At 40.3% G+C, this 19,831-nt stretch overlaps 1 protein-coding gene across 10 annotated transcripts in view; it reads right to left on the reverse strand.

Annotated features, from left to right (window-relative positions):
* SLC12A4 (solute carrier family 12 member 4) overlaps positions 1–19,831 on the reverse strand; it is a 58,266-nt gene that overhangs the window by 2,759 nt on the left and 35,676 nt on the right. For 8 of the 10 annotated variants that reach the window (XR_013923637.1, XM_080364746.1, XM_080364747.1 and 5 more), the window contains 19 exons: positions 17,644–17,790; positions 16,995–17,049; positions 16,540–16,670; positions 15,965–16,206; positions 13,866–14,080; positions 12,717–12,881; positions 12,537–12,635; positions 10,385–10,442; positions 9,687–9,861; positions 9,167–9,285; positions 8,583–8,681; positions 8,112–8,231; positions 7,263–7,367; positions 6,067–6,235; positions 4,791–4,986; positions 3,912–4,081; positions 3,606–3,737; positions 3,400–3,507; positions 2,409–2,593 (listed from right to left, as the gene is read on the reverse strand). Coding sequence is in view for 9 of the 10 variants with exons in the window: in XM_080364746.1 (XP_080220872.1) it covers positions 2,409–2,593; positions 3,400–3,507; positions 3,606–3,737; positions 3,912–4,081; positions 4,791–4,986; positions 6,067–6,235; positions 7,263–7,367; positions 8,112–8,231; positions 8,583–8,681; positions 9,167–9,285; positions 9,687–9,861; positions 10,385–10,442; positions 12,537–12,635; positions 12,717–12,881; positions 13,866–14,080; positions 15,965–16,206; positions 16,540–16,670; positions 16,995–17,049; positions 17,644–17,790 (2,690 nt within the window). In the remaining variant the exon portion in view is untranslated. Of the gene's footprint in view, positions 1–2,408; positions 2,594–3,399; positions 3,508–3,605; positions 3,738–3,911; positions 4,082–4,790; positions 4,987–6,066; positions 6,236–7,262; positions 7,368–8,111; positions 8,232–8,582; positions 8,682–9,166; positions 9,286–9,686; positions 9,862–10,384; positions 10,443–12,536; positions 12,636–12,716; positions 12,882–13,865; positions 14,081–15,964; positions 16,207–16,539; positions 16,671–16,994; positions 17,050–17,643; positions 17,791–18,354; positions 18,454–18,526; positions 18,546–19,831 lie in introns of those variants that run through there. The other 2 variants (XM_080364745.1, XM_080364752.1) reach the window with 2 other exon arrangements.

Consider the following 19,831-nt stretch of genomic DNA (forward strand, 5'->3'; position numbering starts at 1 on the left):
TGACTGCGGACACCCATGGCTGCAGAGCCTTGCCTTTGGGCAGCCCTCTCCGGATCCCCTCACCCCTACGGCTGCACAGACCACGCACCGCTCCGGACTCAGCACCGAAGAACTGCCCGAGACCCATCGGAACCAAGCAGGGCAGCGGCACCGCTGCGCTCAGTCCACGCCTCCCACGGGTGCACTTGTCTGTTTGAGTTGAACAGCAGCTGACATCTCCAGAGAAAGCCTGGCTGCCTACACGTTTGTGGGCTGGAACGCAGCCTACAAACGCCTGGATGTATCCCTGCTTCTGGGGCCTTTCTGGTCTATAACAAGGATTTTAATCTTTCCTTCAGTTGGACACTAACCAACCACTCTGCCAGGCTATTACAGGAAACACTTATAACCCAAATATCTTTAAAATCTCAATCATGCTTTCAAATTTGAGTAGCCACTTGGTTCAAAAGTTATGGGAGAGAAGGGAATAGATGCAGTATGATCCTGTAAGCTTCCACTCCTTAAGAATCCAGGCTGAGAGAGGTAACAGGACTAATTATTAAGAATCTCTTATCACAAAGTAACATCGATTCATGCAGGAACAGAACTGGAAAGTTTCCTTTGGGGATTATGAGCCAGGGAATGTTTCCTTCCTACAGGAAATCAACCATTATTTTGGTAACATAAAAGGAAAACCAACACAGAAATAGACCTAATCAAAGGGAGATTATATTTGCAGCTTTGAGGATCTTCTTCAACTTACAGGGGTTTTGGTTCCTTTGTATTAATATATTAAAAAACAAATATTAGTGGAAACAAATCTAATATGAACTTATAGATTTGTTAATTCAGCTTTACATGTTTTGAGTGAAAGTCTTTAGTAACCCTCACTGGTCTTCCAAACATTTAGGTTTGCAAAGAAGTCTTTTATATAGACAGAAAATAGAAGATGCAACAGTAAGAATAATGTTTATTATACTAACAGCACAATTTACTCACTGGGAATTGCCTCTCTGTTATTTCACGTTCTTATTTAATTCAGAGCCAGAACATCCTCTGTCTTCACTACGTCAGCTTCAGCAAGCCAGGGACAACACAGAGGCCAGATTATGTTTACAGGAAGTAAGGAAGACACCAGCCCCAGAAACAATATACTGTTATTATCTACGTAGAGTTTTGGAAAAAGAATTGAAAAACTGAAGGTTTGGTATTCTCTAAAGTGACATTTAAAATTGGCATCTCCCCAGCAACTTGAAGGTGTAGGCTATAAGGAAAGGGTTTGGTTAGTGTTCAGAAACTGCCAGAAAAAACATCACAGCAGTGCTGTGGAACGAGAGCTCCTCTAAATGGGTGATGTATCCCGCTTCCTGCGTCACACTCTGCTCAAGAAAATAGGTTCAGACCTGCAGCCGCCTCTGTCCTGACTTAGTTCTGGTCAGGACAACTCTCGTATTTTGTTACTTGCTATTTATAATGATACTTAAAGCTTAAGTGGCAAATCCTGCTGCTTTTAAAAACATTACTAAACCTGCTCAACTCTTGACTCTTTTTCTTCCATAATTACGTATAATTTTCCTGCTTTTAGTTGAGAAAATGAAGTCTTCCCTCTCAACCATCTTAATGTACTTCTAAGTTAAATAACAAACTTACAAGTTTTCCCACTCTCTGAAAGCATGGAAGAGGAAAAAGTAGAGGTAGTTAACACCAAATTCATCAGAATTTCTACAGTATGATTCAGCCTAAAACAGATTTGTATTCTCACTGTTTTATTAGGAAGAAAAATCCGGAACTTTGCCAAGTACGCAAAACCAACTGAGTGAATTCTTCGTGTAAGACGTAGTAGATTACAGTATGTCACAGGAGAGTCACACATTTTTATACAAAGCTAAAACAGACCTTTACTTCTAGCTATTCGAGGGGCACACACGTGGTAATACTAAGACTACTGTTACATGTCAGCGCTCCTTCAACAACAAGCCCATCTTCGAGGGTTTTACCACACACATATTCTACTCACAACCATTCTTCACTGTCTCCACAGCTTCTTCCTTGCTGTGTTAAACATCCACACTGCACATTAGACAGTGAAATTACTGGTCTTCTTTAAAGTTCTGATTAGATCAGTGAAATTATCAGACTGGTTTTTAATTGTGTGTTTTGTTGAGGTATTTGGGAGACAGGAGGAAAGTTGTAACAGGATTTAACAGCTCCAATTTAGAATTGGACTACACCAAGTAAAATATCAAGGGACGTGTGCCACATTTAATTGGTCAGAGATTTCTCAGGAGGCTAACTGCTGTCTTTTCAGTAGTTAGGTCTCGATGTTTACGGTGCAAGTTTAAACCAATGATTAGAAGACAAAGGATAACAAAAGCACAGCGCATCTAGAGAGCCAGGAGGTGCGAGCTGTTGATTTAGGCAAGACTCACGGCTTAATGCTGATGAGATCTCTAAAGCTTCCCACAGCACTGCCTCGGTTCCGCTTCTCAGCGTCACATTTCTCTTTTGTCCAGGTCATCTGGATGTTCTCAGGAACAGAGTCCCCCTCATCTTCTTCATCTGAGTAGAGGCTCTCCAGACGTGCTATTGAATGTCTGTCCTTTACCAGCTGAGCCTAGAGGGCACATGAATGACAAGGTGAAGTCTCAAGACTTTATGTTCTCTGGTTCTGTTTAAGCAACGAAAGACTTTTTGTGCCATTGTATCCTTTATTTTTTATGGTTAATATAGCCTTTAGAACACCTCTGACACCAGGATACCAGGCATCTGCCCTGGCTGATAACCTTACACACCAAATGGACTCAACAGTTTCGATGGGTGCAAGCCATGCAGAATTTGGACTGACAGAAGCCTGTATCTACACAGGAAGAAAAGACAGTCTAACTCACATCATGACATGGTCTGCAACAATGGACGAGTCTGACTCAAAACTGACAACAGAAGCAAGCTGGACGAACACATGCAGAAAAATTAGATCACCTGCACCTTTCATAGCTACGTGTCCTAACCATCCATACTGGAATGAAATCTTCAGCAAGAAAACAGGATATACTATAAATTGAGGCAAACTCCGGACATTCCATATAAAGCAAAAGGTCAAGAAAGGGTTGAGACTCACATCCTCAAGTTATCGAGTATCATTTACGTCACCAAGGGGAACACACAAATTGTTTCCACACTGCCTATACTGCCATCATCTTCCTCCAAAACAAATGATCTCTAGCATGGTTTTACAGGTACAGTCAGGCTATTCAATGACTACATGCAATTTTGGGAAACAAAAACGCTACACAAAGTATTTCCTTACATCCTCAGAACACAGGAGTTAAATTTAAGCAGCGGCTATATAAAACGCTACTAGGAAGGCACTTTGTGTCATCCACCTCAGCAGCCCATAGTAATCAACCACAAATGACATACCTCCCTTTCCCTCTCTGTTTTTGTCAGCCTCATTTGCCTCAGCATCTGAGATCTCTGCTCCATCATAAGAGTTCTCTCATAAGTATATGCTGAGATATCACTATTGTGCTGCAGAAATAAGAAAAAAATCATTGTGCTTGCAATCAAGTCATAACCAAATACCACCATTTGCATCATGAAGTGAAAAACAGGCTCATATCCCTTACCATTTCTACCACTTCTACTTCTGCCTCTATTCGGAGTTGATAGAGGAAAGTAGCCAAGTCTTTCTTCATCTGGATGCTGTTATCATCCATCTGAGCCACAGTAAAAATTCTCATTTTGCATTTTCTCCAAACCTGGTGAGGGAATGCAAACTCTCAGTATCTGAACCAGTAATATTTTGCTCTATGAAACAAACTTATCAATATATCCACTCTCGTTTATCAATACAGGCTCTATTACTGGACCTTGTTTCTTTAAACTACTGCACACAGCAGTATCTGGGTGAGATTCTTTGGCTAGCTCCTTACTTTGTGCTGTTTGAGAAGAAAAGGAAGCAACATCAACATGCCTCCATCATGTACAATCCACCACACATCAATGTTGCCTTCATTGTAACGCTCATGGTTGCTGGGGTAGAAAGACACATTTTTGGGAACCAGCAGAGCCAGATGGGCTGCAGTTGTGCACCGAACAGTACCTGCCCAAAAAGGGGAGAACGAACAGTTACTTCCAATTCTGCAAGAGTGATCTACGGTTTAAAAAAAGAAGAAAAAAGCTACTCACTGAGTAAGGGCCAGCAAACCATAAAAGTCATTGCTTACATAAAGTATGTACAGCAAGGCTTGCATAGACAGATCAGACCAAATGACAGAGCCAGGATAAAGCAGACTTACACAAGCCCTATTTTGTGCCTGAAATAAAAGCAGCAATCTTCAAAGGTAAGCGTGAGGCGAAAGCACCTGCTCTGCTCTAATCTGTGTTAAATCAGTGCACCACAGAGGAAGGAAAGGGATACAGGCAAGGAGCGTGTTAGCTCCAGTAGTGAAGAGAGATGGATAGGGTAGGACCAGTGAAAAGAAAGAGTGTTTAGGAAACAAATTATAGTTTGCCATTAAAACAGCGCCTCTCAAGTCTGTAATTTGTAAACCATTCATTACAGAGATGAACTCTGGCTGCTAGATTAATCTTTGAAGATCTTTCTTAGGTCTTTTACCTACAAGAAGTGGTATTCCAAACACAGAGCAGTTTTGCAAGAAATCATCTACTTCACAACTGATACTGGTAAAAACAGACTAAAAACCAAAAGCAGTTTCACAAGGATTCTGTTAAAATCCCCTGTGTGTACCATGCGTGTAATAAATGTCGCAGTTCACAATGTTTGATCACACAGAACCTTTAAAGCTCACCTATAAACGTCTTCCATGACCTTGGATCTTCGCTTTGCCTCCAGCCATACGGCCATCCCAAAACCACAGTATTATGTTTCATGCCACCCAGTCCACAGGACTGGATCAAGTGGGCAATTCCTTCTCGAACTTTATTGGCTACAACTACTTGACAAAATCCTTTCACCTTCTCAATGTCCATCATATTCTTAATAGTCTGCAAGACAGGCAAGGAAAAACCTTACAACCAAATGGAACTCCTTAGGTTTCCTCTACCATGTGGTTACAGTGTAAATTTCTGGTTCACACGTCCACAGGTAAAACACATTTCAAAGTGAAGTTCTGCTCATCTACCTTCCTTAATAAAACAGAAGAGAAAATGCCCACTAATTGCGTACAATACTTGTTTAGAACACACAGAGTTCCCTTCAAAACACAATTATTTCTAAGACATTAAGATAAGGGTTTCTTGGCTTGTGCTATAATCTCTTACTCATAGTAGTAGTGATATCTGTGTTACTATCTCACTTTCCATTTTCTAATCCTAAAACACTCACCTTTTTAAACCCAAGATTCATTAACTTCCTTCAGATTTTCAGTTTCAGATTTCTATGTAATATGCTGTGTTATTATATTCAACTTACAAATATAAGCACCAAACCTCCCGCACCTATCAAGAACACCTTTTTTTGTTTAAAAACTAAACCAACTTGGTCAACACATGAATTACTTTTCCCTTTATAACAGTTTTCCTGTACAGAAAGCCTCTGGGGAAGGTAACAGTCATGCACTGATACCGTACAGATGCAAGCAGGGCCACAATGTCATGCTTCAACAGTGCGAAACATGAAATGTTTTCTTAAGAAATTTTCAGGACCGTCCTTCAGTGCTTTTTGTAATACATTTATCACCACACTGCAAGAGACACAGCACATTCGCTAAGTTCGCAATAACTGACAGTTATTGAAATGTTTCTTGGTATTTCAGGAAGCTAAACAGTCCTCTTTCGTCTGTTAATCAGCATATATATACTTCCGTAGTAATTATTTCTTATAAATGAAGAGTTTTATGCAGTAAAGCTGTTCACACAAGTTGCAAGCATTGATCTTACTGTATTCCCAAAGCTGCAACTGGCAGCTGCAACTTGTTTGCAAGCCCCTTTCTGCACAGCTGCAGTACTCCTCAACCAGTCCTGCACATCGCAGGTGCCTCTGATACGCTTTTTTCCACTTTTGATTATGAAACTTATCTGCCCGCTCACCCCTTTTTACTTTAGGAAATTGTTTAAGACACTGACCTGTTCAGCAGCCTGGGCTTCTCCATAAGTTTCCAAGAAATTCCCCTGGATCACTGATCCTATGATAGTCAAACCTTTACCAGCTTTCAGCTGGGATGCAAATGTTAACAGTCTAGGGTATTTTACGTGCAAATCTTCGTCAAGTTTCAGAAGCACCAGCAACTGAGGTCTGGAGGAAATAATAAAGGGAATGTATTTTTTACTAAGGCTTTAACAAAAACACTTCTGGAAAAAAGCATCTCTCATCACTTTAATTGTGCTTGAATATTAACTCTGAAACGGTACATTCTTTCTGTATCTCACAAATTAGAGGGGTTTTAATTAATATTTTATTTCTCTTGATTCAAACCAGGTTTGAAGCATTGAGGAAATTCTGCGGCATTGTTTTGACAGTAATAATACCCGTTCGTGTACTTACTTAGCTTAAAAGGCTCGCATTAGTGTTTTATTTCCGTGACTGATTTTCAAGGCTCTTTCAAGTACTATTAGAGCACACACTGTGTTCATGCCATAAGGCTGTCCTTCCAGATCTAGCTGGATACCGGGGCCAAACAACTGGGGAACACAAACATTCTCATCTAAACACAAATCCCACCTGCCTTCTGCCCTTAAGGCATTGCTACACATCAACTAAGTTATTTTCTGTCTTAAGCTATGGTTGAGCCAGTGTAAAAGGATTTATAAAACTCTCTTCTTTGGTAGATTCATAGTCCTCTTGCTCAGAGCCTATGAGTTGTGCGATGCGGGAGTGAGAGGAGAGTTCTTGCCCACTTGGTCTGTCCTCAACAGACAAAGCCAGAGGGGAAAAATTTTGGCCACTGTTCCCATTTTTAACTGTAGAATGACAGCAGTGACTTCTTTAGGCCCCCAGTGCAAATTACCACGGCCTCTGGACCTCTGGATTTGGAGATCTCCAGTTTCCCCAAGTTCCACTTCTGAATTTGCAAGTTCAGAGTCAGATTAGAGATCCAAAGGACACACCAGGTATGGCCACACAGGCTCTGCACAGCAGGGCTGGGGCAGTGACATGGCAGCTTCCCGCAGTCTCAACACTTGTTTGTTTGGGTTTTTCTTAATATTCTGGGCATTTAAATTCATTCACACAGACCAACAGCGTCTTGTTTGGAGTCCAGTTTCACTCCTTCAGCATAAGCAGATAACCATGACAGTGCATTTTATTAGTCCCAAAGCAGTACCTCCAGTTCTTTGTGTGCGGCGGGCCCTCCTCCAGCCTGAGCAAGGCGTACCGTGCTGCGCTGAGCGAAAGCCCGCGGATGCCATCACCCCATTCCTTCTCCGCACTGTGAAGGACACACAGTTTAGCCAGCTGTGACTGTGGTTTCATGAGTGTTTAATTGCACATTTACAGTCACGCTATACAGAAAGTTTAATAATGTGATACATAGCACGCATGGCATGTGTATTTATCATTTGTGCATGTGTGTCTGTGATACCTGCCATGTATCACATGAGAAAAATGCAAATGTTTCAGTCCAACGTATATCCCACCACCACCATTCTGTGCTTAATTTGTAATCAACACTCCACTACAGAGAAGGCTTCCCCAGCATAAACAAACATCAGGTATTTCAATACCCAACTTGTTAAAATTAAGTTATACAGCCATGCTGCAGCCTGACTCCGTCGGATATTAACAACCCTGGGCAACCTCACCTGCAGATTCAGCTTCTCAAGGACTGTTCTAGAACAGACCTTTGCACCAGATACACTGGAATGCTGCCTTCAGCTGTTCTGGGCCCGAAGTAACTGCGTGTGGTAAGACAGCAGGATAGATCCTAACCAGGTTTCTGCTTCCAGTGACTCAAATTTCACCGGACACCTTTAGAGGCTTAACAACAAAGCACTTCAGGGGCTGCTGTTTAGCACTGACACAGCAAAACAATGAAAAAAAATAACTAAAAAGGAAAGTCTTCTAAGTAATATCTCTGGACATTTCCTTCTCCAAATGTGAAGGGCTAGAGATAATTGCTAAAAAAAAAAAAAAGGACCCTTTTCCTACCCTTTTCTATCCAGTTAACACTTACCCTTGGTATTCAATGTACTTGTAAATCATGCCTGCAATAAGCATAGCTACCAAAGCATAATACCAAGATGAAATAAACATCAGTGCCAGGCAAATACTCATGCCTAAAAATGAGAGAGCCCTACAAAGAAAAACACAGATATTAGTAAGTAGCGGGGTAAAAACTTAAAAATAAGTCAATTACTCTCCTGCTCTTTTTTCTTTATATTGTCTATTCTGCACTGGCAGTGAAAGTAAAGCTTCCAATGAATCCCACCAGTCCTCAAGAGTTTTAGCACCCTGTTGCTGCAATGAAACTCTCAAGCCATTAAATACCTGAGTCTGGTCCACTATGACTATTACATCAACGTACTCTTGTCTAGAACAGATACCCAGAGAAATAAAAGATGCCCACAGCCCTCACGGGGAGGGCTGCTCTTCTGAAACCCACAGGTAACAGCCCAGGCATTGAGCATGCTGGCCTTTTGCTTACCAGTGATAGTATTTAAATCGCGGCCGCCAGTTTGGAGTTCTAAGAAGCGTTTGCACTGCACATGCGAGATTAACAAAGAGGTAACACATCAAGAAAAACCTGCAAAAGCAAAAAAAAAGGCACAAAACTTTTTAGCACACATATTTACAGATTCTGGCACATACTTGAATCACATGAATGATTTACAGTGAAAATACATCTGCCTGTCATGTGTGCCTATCCCTATGATTTTTATTAGCCTGAATCATCAGTATAAAGTAGTCAGAAGAGTTTTTTGATTGGATCAAGTTAGATTAGCTACAACATCAACACGATCTTTGGTCTGTGATAAAAATAACATTTTCCCAAACAAAACAACAATATACTAAAAACATGTTTATTCACAGAATATTCCAGAGCAGAAACAGATTAATACGTAGAGCCTGAAGTCAGAGAATTCATAGAAATAATAGATGTGGAACTCAGGCTCCAGTAACTTGCTTTACTGGTTGAAGATACAGTTCTGAAAGACAATCAAATTAGCAGAACTCAAGAACATCGCTCTTTCCCCTCACCCCTTAAACAGCGACCAGCCTGTTTCTTACATTGAGAGAATCGGAGCCACCATGTCAAGTGAAGCAATAAGGATCCCCAGCTCAGCGATTAATGCCGTGAGCAGAAGAGCCCATGTCGGTTCACCATTTGCTTTTCCATGACCAAAAATCTAAAGAAACAGAAACATTATGCCTATCTTCCAAGTATTTCACAAGGCTATAATTAAAAAAAAAAAAATTAAATTTCAAAATACAGTAGTAATTTTCCTACATACTTCCTTCTCTAGAGCAAGGAAAATTATTCTAATGGTTTTCTATGCTTCGCAGAATTAGATGTTAGACTTCTTCATAAAATGACCATATGTGTCTATTCAAACTCCTTTAAAAATAGTCCTAGTTTTTAAGAAAAGAAAACAAAGCATTAAAATAAAAAATACTGACCTTCACTTCAATGTTGGGCAAACTAGAGAAAATAAATCTGATTTGCAAGGGCATGAAGTCAAACAGCTAGTTACTATACACAGAATCTTTTTTTTAAAAAAAAGAAATATTATTTTGAAGATGTACGAACCCAGAGGAAAGGAATGATGTTGTCCTTTGCTATGGCCTGCAGCAGCCGAGGGGCTCCCGTAAGGCTCTGCAGACCTGCTCCGCAGGTGGAGAAGAAGGAGCCTATGACAATGACCCATGGCGAGGGCCACGAAAGGGTGCCCACCACCAAGTTCTTGTTCACTGCATCGCCGTACCTGCAGAGAGGAACAGTGAGACATTCCTAGTCCGAGAAGTATTTTGACAGTAAAGTTTGGAGGTTTTGGTCAGGTTTAAGATACCATTTAAATATTATGTATTTTCTTGATTAGGAAATATAGAAAGTTGTGAACAATCAGATTTCCTTTTGATACACAGATAGGAAGTGTCTGCAGCCTGATTTCAACAATTCAACAACTTTTTTTTTATTATATATCATAAAATTCTTATTATCACAACATCATTTTCCACTTTCACCTAGAAAGATGCAGGAACTAAGATATAGGATGGAAGATCTGAGGGAGCAATGCCAGAAATTCCCAAATCAAATACAAGAAGGTACCCAAAACATTGTTTATAATTTACATACAAATATGATTTAAAAGGCACCCAGAAGTAAAAGTTACAAGGAAAAGAAAAAAAGAAAAAAGAAAAACAGAGTGAGAGGGGTGAGATGGGAAAGAGCACACCTTCCCTGCAAAAAAGAAAAAGAAAGGAGAGTATCAAAGCAGTAAAACTTACTTATCTCTCAGGACTACGCCTTCTATGCAGGCTCCAAATAATAACACACAGCTGAAGTCTGGAGTGCAGGCTGTGCTAAGGAAGCTGGATTTCTTTAGACACGGCAGATGAAAACAACCATAGAAAGTGTTGTGGGAAGTTCAGGATGTGCCTCTGTCCTACAGTATTTACACTGCAGCACCTCCCTAAGTACCTGGTAAAGCTGGCGAGTAAATAAACATGTATACCTTCTAACATTAAAGTGACAAAGTTATTATAATAACTATAATAATTCTAAGTTTCAATTTTTGAAAAAACACAGGTTTAAACTTTACGATAAAGGAGGTAACTTCACAGAAATATTTTCCTATGTAAACATCTATTTAATCTGCTAGTATAAAACAGAAACCGACATTTAAATACCATCCTTTTCTCTCTCCTTCTCCTGCATCTGAAAACCTTTTGGACAAATAGCAAACCATTACACCGCACCACCTCGTTTTGTGGTCTCTGATGGCATTCACATCACCAGCGAGTCCTTGAATATGGGGTTTGTTATTCTACTGTACTACTTCTGCATTGGGGAGCACAAAATACTCCAGGTTTTTTGGATCTGGCATTCAAGTAAATTTTTTGATCTTGTGATTTAAGTTTCCATGAATGGTTAAATCCTGAACTCCACCCCTGAAGTGCAATTGTAAAATACGAAGAGGAGGAAACATGGACCACTCCTAGACATTACGGTGTCAGCCTTCCACTGGGTGGCATACAAATACCTACACAGAAAGTCACCCACCACCAAACAAGCTCTGAACTGTAAATATTTCAACACCAGAACTGGGGGTTACGTCTGTGGCCTGTTTCAATATAGATTTATTACATTCATAGGAAATGAAGACTTCTTGGTACAGGGACAGTTCCCAAAGCCACATCTGGAAAAGGCTGTGCTAAGAAGCTGGGACAAGAGAGCTAGGATCCCGATTTATAGCTTGACAAGTTTTGGCAAAAACCAGCTTTGAAACAGCAGAATTGCCTGGACAGTCACCATCTCGGCCAGCTGTCCTTTTTGGGTGGGATTTATTCAGAAAGCTCTTACAAAGAAGTCTTGAAGTCCTTGCTCATATTAAAAGGAAAGAAAAAAAAAAAGGCAAAAGGCGTTCAATCTCCTAGGTTGAGAAATTGTAGTTAGGACCCCAACAGCGAGATGTAGCTGAAAGACCTTGGCTTCATCTCTTCTCTAGCAGCAGAGAAGAGATGAAGAGTCTTTCCCGAGCAAAGCTCCTGTGGTCCTAAGCCCTGAACGACATACAAAACCCAGCAACTTCAACTGGGATGAAGACTGTTTCTCTGAGTGCACACTCAGCACCCAGAAATCTGTTATGAGGAACATGGTCATATTCTGCACATTAAATGCTCCAGACTCAGTGGAAACAGGCAGGAAACCATGACTCATTGACAGCTACACGGTGCTCACTACTGAGCACAGTGCGTGTAACACTGCCAGGCGTGCCAGCTGGGGATGTGTCTAAGAATCATTAAATCGCATTAAATCAGATGCATGTATTAGAAACCAAGGGGAAAAAAAATACAGTCCTGTAAGCTGAGGTTAAATGATCTTATTTCACTGACTTAAAAAAAAATAATACACAAATTCATTGGTGAGCAGCTACCTCTACACATGAACCTTCCCCCACTTCCAAAAAAAAACCCACTTGGGGAACATCTAGTCTCATTTCTAAATTCGGTTTATCTTGCCCTAAAATGTTCAAGAACGTCTATACTCCTTCATCTCACCCAAGTTAAAAGGCACTTTTTTTTGCTCCAAGGAACTGAGATTTATCATCTCTCCCCTTTAAAGCCTTCCCTCATCTTCACAGTCGACTCGCTGCATCCTAAAAAACATGTACCTATATTCCACCAGCCTGAAAAGCTATAGACCGCTGCATAGCAAAGAAAAGCAATGGCAATGCAAAAGAACAAAACAAAAAATGGGATGGAAAACAACAAGATAATAATTCCAATACTTTCAGCTCAAGGACTGTTTTTCTTCCATTGACCAATCATACTCACACCGATAATTCAGTCACCTGAAAGCAGTTCCACAATCAGATACACAGCCATTCATCCGAGCCACTTACAACATGTCAGGACTCTACTAATTTTAAAAGGATACAGACTAGCGATGTGGTGACAATAGCAAGAATTGTTCCAACAGGAATGGATTTCTGTGCATCTTTGAGGTCCCCTGATCTGTTTGAGCCAGCCATGATACCTGAAAATATATTTTGAACATAAGATCATGGGAGAAGAAAGTTCAGAGACCCGAGACGCCCTTCTGTCCCAGTATTCTCACCAGTCACCGAAGGGAAGAAGATGCCAACCAGCACCATGAATGAAGTAGCTATATCTGAAAGCACATATAGATGGAGGTTGTTCTTCTGGCCTGCTACATCAACAGATGGGTGATGTGCTTTCTCCAGTATCTCTCCTTTCTCCAAATAATTGCTCCATAAGTTGTCTTCAATGTTATTATCACACCACAGAAAAGAAAAGCATGTTTCAGTTCAAACCTGTTCTCATTATAACGAGTCTACAACTGAAGATTACAAATGCAGTTCAACGATCAACACAAATAAAGACATATACAAGTTACATGAAAGAAAAATTACATTGCATGCTTTCAAGGGAATCCGTAACAAAAACAACAGATACATATTAACAGCCTACAAAGTCCAAGCATTTCTTACCCTTTAATATTACTAAATGTAACTTTAACTTCATACCTGTTTTAACCCCAAGAAATACACTACATATTTTTAACGAACCACCACACCCACACACAGTAGCTCTGAGAGCCCAAAGCAGCAATACTGATGAGCTTTCTAGATGTAAACAGATTTGTCCTTTAGACAGTGGAAGAACTACAGAATTATGTGGTTGGCATTTGAAATTTCACTAATAAATGCTGAATCCATTTTAGAAACGTGGTTTCTGTGAAAATGAGAACCTTGGGCACTCGGCACTGGCACAAAGCAACTGTTCTCTGGAGTTCATTTCAATTGTGAACACTTTTCAATGATATTATATTCAAGAGTGGGCAAAGAAAGAAGCACACTATTTTTATACAAGTGCTCTTATCTTTCAGGACGTAATCTTAACCTGTCCAAAACAGTGAGTCACAGACACACAGAGTTTTGAAAAATATTAACAACTTACTCATATTGGTATAGATCATAATTATAGCTGATTTTCTGCTGAAATTATGAGATGTACACAGCAAATTTAATCAATTCTACAGCAGACAAGCACTGTATCAGGACAGAAGTGCCATCTCCTCTTTTTAAAAATCCTAACACTTGGTTTTCACTGTTGAAGATAATTTTCTTCACTGTAATTACATTTCTTCAGTCCCTCTTTCTTAACCAGCAGGGAACAGTTCAACTTATTTCAACTGCTCAGCATGCCTCCTCTTTAAGGGAAAAACAAAAAAAATCTATCATACCTTTTAAAATGCCACTAGCAGCTCCTGGAATTCCTGCTATCTCGGAGACATTGTTCATTAGGAAATATTCATCACAGTGCTCAGTGGTTAAGTTCGTACTGTGGCAGAAGAGCTCCCAAAGCTTAGAGGCCACAGTAATGTTATCCTTCACTATGGTTTTGGCACAAACATCAAACTGATCTCTTGACAAAGTCCTGTTGCCCAACATGCAAATCCTGGAAGGGAAATACGCAAACCAGCACTATTATATGGTACCGAGAAACTGAAATTCCCCCTTCTCCGTAATTCCTCTTTCTTAACATGGAAACTTCAAGTGCCTCTAGTCTGCTACATCATTCCTCAGCTTCGAAAAGGTGGTGGCAGCAGGACAAAGACTGTGTATGTTTCTTTTAAGGGTCCGAAGTATAAAGCTACTTTTCCAACAATTTTAGGAGAGGTATAAAAAGCTATATCAGTGTTATTTATTGAATTTGGTACATTTACCTTGAACAATGAAAAATAAAGATTAGGCCACTCTCCCCTCAGTTTAACAGAACTACTGGACTGGAAGAGATCTGAAGAATACCAGCATTCAAATTACTGGATATTTAGAATATCTAAAGATATTTGGAATTGCATTATCCCAGTTTCTGTACAGTAGTATTCAAATAACCTGACATTTTAGCTTCAGAATTAGGAATATACATTTCAATCACAACAAGCAAAGCTGCTTCTTTGATAAACTGAAGATAAATATGCATAGTTGCTAAAATCCTCCAGTGCCTGTTGTGTTTCACCTAACCACAAACAGTTTATTGCGGCACTGAAAATTTTAATCCACTTCTCCAAGGACGATTCCACCAGACATGGTGGTATAGCCTAACAGCTTGCTGCCACTAACAGTTCATTCAGCTTCTCTTCCCAGGGCCCGAAAACACTCACAGGAAAAAAAAATTCCTCCATTTTAGTAAGTGTAACTTTTCCACAGGTGTTCTCAATCACTAAAGTCGTGGAAATGGAAGAGACTGGGCCATTTTTGTAGGGTTTGCAGGCCTGTGAACTGTAACTTCAGAGAAGCCTTCCCCTCCAGAATAAGAATAAGAAAATATAAGAATAAATATAACATCTAGTTATTTCAGGAGAAGAAAAAGGAGTACAGCTCAGCTAAGAAAGACGGGGAGCACATTCAAGAACAGCCCAAGAGATAATGAGGGGGAGGTAGAGGCACCGTTTTATTTTTACTGCTGTAAACCTGCCACTGTTGTAAAACATTATAATAAACATCTAAAGGGAGCACTTGAGGGTTGCAAGTACTTAGTTATGGTCACAGTATTTTAAGTTGTGAACAATTATGCAGACTCAACTCCTCTATTTCCATTCCATTCATCTCTTGTCAGCAGTATCAGGAACTACTGTTTGCATTTCTGGTAAAACACATGTATTTGTGTTATTGCTGCTCCAGCTCAGAATTTAAGCAACCATATTACATGTTGAACTGCCAACACGCCAAGAAGCATGTGTCGTGTTCAGAGCACCACTACCCATACGGCAGGCTAACCTGCTCTCAGAGCAAGGGGAGGCTTTGCTGGAGCCTCAGCACGCCTCCCCCCTCGCCTCCCACATTCCCAAGAGATGTCCTATTTCTCAGCAAGCAGCTGCATCACACCACCACTTTCCAACCGCAAAAGCAGCACATCATGTCTGACTGGCCCGGGGAAAATGGACCTGCCAAACTGCTTCCTACTAACTGCCTTAAACAAATTTTAGCAAGACTTATGCTGGCTTAATTCAACGGCCTTAGGCTAAGATACTGGATTGTCTTTGCAGGAAGCAGAGAAACATCAGCCTCCATCAATCTGTATACTCACCACGAGACTTCATTTTACCCAAACAGTTAAACAATGTAATAATACATTCATTTTACCCTAAGAAACTGCTATTCCAAGAGCTTATGCGGAATACTACCGCTGTCACTACAAACAGCTTAAAAAAAATCTGAAGTAATTCACAAAAAAGGTAGCTTGATAACATATTAGGCACAAGATTTGAGTAACTTCCATTGAACCCCACGTTCCAGACACGTAGGCAAAGCTATGTCCCCATCCAGAAATATTACTCACGGAAATGCAGGTGGATCAAAGATGGACTTGATAGCTCCAGCATAAATGGACAGGATGGATATTACTACGCAGGCCAAGAAGAGGGAGGCAAATTTGTTAACGTATTTCACGCCTACAAAGACCACCACTGCCATCAGGATGAGGAACACAGTGCCATACACCCTCATGTTGTTCAGCATAGCACTGGATGCATCATGTGCCCCGGATGGATGAAAGATTGCTGCTTGTGGCACAATGTATGTCTGAAAGAAGAAGAAAAAGCAAGCTGAAGGGACACAGGAACAGGACTCTGTCTATATTACTGCAGCGATATTGTACCTATACTAGAAATGTAAACTGCTTTCCAATTTGCAACATGCTTTTCACCAGGAACCTTCAGTTTAGAGGAAAAGTCAAGGGATAACGTAACAGCCCATTCTGTTTCACTAGTGCAACTGAGCCATCTTTAGCAACGATGAGCTTGTGTCTTTGATTGAATACTACTTCCTTATTTATTTTTTATTTTGTTATATATAGGTGGGGTATTTTCTATATGCTATTTGCCTTAAAAGCAGGACTACTCTGGCACTACTCACCAATAAAATCTCAATGGCACCAAGGATATACATTGCTCCTGCAAATGTTGTTCCCAAATAAAAGCACAGCCCTACAGCTCCACCAAACTCTGGGCCCAACGACCTGGATATCATGAAATAGGAGCCACCAGCTACGAAACAAGAAAAATGAGAGTAAAATTATCATTTATTTATTATAAATTGCAAAATTTCACAACAAGAATACAACAAAATTATACACTGTATATCTGCTTTTTAGGGGTTCAATTGAAGTATCTTTTTGTTAGCAAAGGGGGAACTAAAAACCAAATAAATTAATAGTTAGACTAGTTGACACAAAGAAGAAACACTAATGTGAGTTCAGGCTTTGTATCTTGGCTTAAAAAAATTTATCTGGAATAAAACCACATTAACAGCTTATAACATATTTTTTTTTCTTCTTAAACACAAATTAGAAGTTTGCTAATTACACTTACCCGGAACAACACCATTGGTGGCAATAGCACTCATTGATATGGTTGTAAGCATAGTCTGGGGAAAACAAGGAAAAGAAAACAATTGTGTCAATGTCATTTTTTAAAAAGTAACTTATTTCTTGATAAAGTAAAGCTGCCGCTGCATATAGGATACAATGTTTCTATTTATTCCACCTTGACAAGTCATTATCTAAAAGAAAACAAGGGTAGCAGGAGTTTCATCATCAAGCTGTTGAGAATTCTGCTTGAAATGACCGCCGCTTTATCAGGTCAAGTAATGGATGTCTGCAGACAAAGCAAGATAGAAGAAGGCAGGTGGCCCTCCATCTGCAGAGCTGAAATTCCACCACTGGCTAGTCCAGCAAAGGAGGCAGCCATGCGCTGGCATAGGCACAGAAAACAGCTGTTTGCTAAACAAACACTATTTGTAAGACTATATCTACACTAGATACAGTTTGGCAGTTTAGAAATACTAGCAAAGAAAAAAGAAAAAAATGAGGAAAAACCCAAAATCACATGGCTGCAAACATAGAAGCGTCTAGCATAAAGCTGGCTTTTCTTTACACATGCATCTACAATGCAGCCTCTCCAAGCTTCTCAACTGTTTCACAGAGGTTACATCACGTTATTATTTTACCTATATACTTACACAACAGCAGCAAAGTAATACGATCAGGAACGACTGAAGAACTCCAGCCATTCCTACCATCCAAGTCAGCCGAAGGAAGAGAATAACCCCGAAGATATTCTGCATGCATGGTAAATACACCCCCATCAGGGTGCCCATGCTGGGTGACTGAAAAAAAAAATATCATGGACATTCATTAACTAGAATGATTCAAAGCACAACTAAAAAACACCTACAACCTCCATTTTTCAAATGGTAGAAAACTGGGAAACATTGGGTAGGCACGCAACAATACTATTGTGCTGGACTTCCACAAAACATGAAGCAAGCTCCAAACCCACGAATTTCTGAACAAAATGCTGACCCTATCACCTCTTCACATTTGAAGTAATTATACTCGGCATTTAACACCAATTAGTAACAACAGAACATATATGTATTTGTTTTATTGTAGAACCACAGAATTTCTAGTATGCAGCCTGCAGAGTGCTGCAGACCGCAAGTAAGGTAGATGCCACCCTATTCCCCAGAGTTTACAGGTTAGTTTCATGGAAAACTTACTTTTATGGTTGTAATACACATTTGGAAGCAGTCTGGAGACATAAATAATGTATTTTCTTCCACATTATATATACCACCTAAAACTCATTATTCTAACTTTTCTGATGTTTAATGTTCGCATCAGACTCTGAATTACTTTTGACAGTGACCAAGAAAATACAACTTAATTACGTGACTTCACAGGAACTGCACAAGACTGGCATTCAACGTAGTATCCTGTAGAATTCTCCTTTGCCCTAACAGTGATGGTCCGAGGACAGCCAGACCCAAAACACTGCTATCAGAACGCCACTGGTAGGGGGTTAGTTCAGGGAATACAGAAGCGTTCCCTGCGCTGGCACACCTGGCATCAGCAGTCCCGAATCTCTGTGGTTTCCTGCTAAGGCATTTCATTGCTTTTTAATTTCTGAGGTTTTCTTTTGCATTTCAAATTATCCAAAGGGCTGAAACATAGTGGGAATAGAGAGTGTAACTTCTCAAAGGCTCGTCTCTTTTCATACCTCTTTCTATAAATAAACCTTTCTATAATTACTCTATATAAACTTTCTATAAATAAAAATTCCAAAACATATTACAGATAGACAGCATTTAAAGAAACCCATGAACAACCATCTAAATGAGAAGGATATTATAGGGAGGTGACCACACTTGCTCATACTTGCTTCCACAGGGCATTAACTAAACGCAAAAATAAACAGATTACATGCACCCTTACAGATAAATTATTCATGAAACAAAAGCAAAAGTACTTAAGACAAGCATATTACTCTGTAAGCAGTAAAACAGCTGTCAAAAACTTTATTCTCACCCTCTCTTCACTATGGAAGAATTTAGTTACCTAAGGTTAAATCAAGAGTATATTTTATTACACAAAGCAAAATCCTGGAAGAATGAAATGGTCATAAGATCACCAGGTCAAAATAAGCAACCCAGGAATTTAAGTGCTTCAACTTGCAACTACATGTTAGAGTTCAAAACGTCCCCACCTGCATTAGGAATCTGCCCTGCCGGAGATGAAAGAAAACTGTGCCTAAGAGAACATGAGCTGAACAGTTCTTTGTTAGGAATGCCAGGAAGTCAGCTCTGAATTCCTTGTGTGACTCAAGCTAGCTCAGGTCACCCAGACCTTCCCCGTCCACCCTCCAACTCGGGTGAACCACCTGAAGTGACCTGGACAACAGAACCGGGGGGTGACAGTCTGCAGCAGCCTCACCCTGCGAGACCCACCAGCACGGGGCCAGAGAGCTGTTACTCGGCTGTCCCACTGCCACAGCACAAATATCCCTGAAACATCACCTGCCAGTTGTACAGAAATTACCAACCCGCAGAGCAAACCTGATCGGCTTTGCCGAGGTTACGCCTAAGGACCAAAGGAACTGTCGCCTTCTGATCTAGAAATGACATCTGGACATAAGTGTCCTGATCAGGGTAAGGTAAGGATTTGTAAATTAGTTGCTCCAGTGCTACAGCAAAGGAGGACCTTCTCAGAGTAGTGTACCTGCTTCCTGGAGAAGGGAAGGTTCAGATACTTTTGATGCTAACACCCTCATCTGATTCACCTCATGTCCCCAACTGCATAAACACTGACAAAGGACTAAATGGTGTAGTCTGGCACTGGGCAGATCTTGCCCTGCCTAAGGGCTTCCCA

Source organism: Falco punctatus, assembly GCF_963210335.1.
Source record: "Falco punctatus genome assembly, chromosome: 14".
Classification (NCBI taxonomy): domain Eukaryota; kingdom Metazoa; phylum Chordata; class Aves; order Falconiformes; family Falconidae; genus Falco; species Falco punctatus.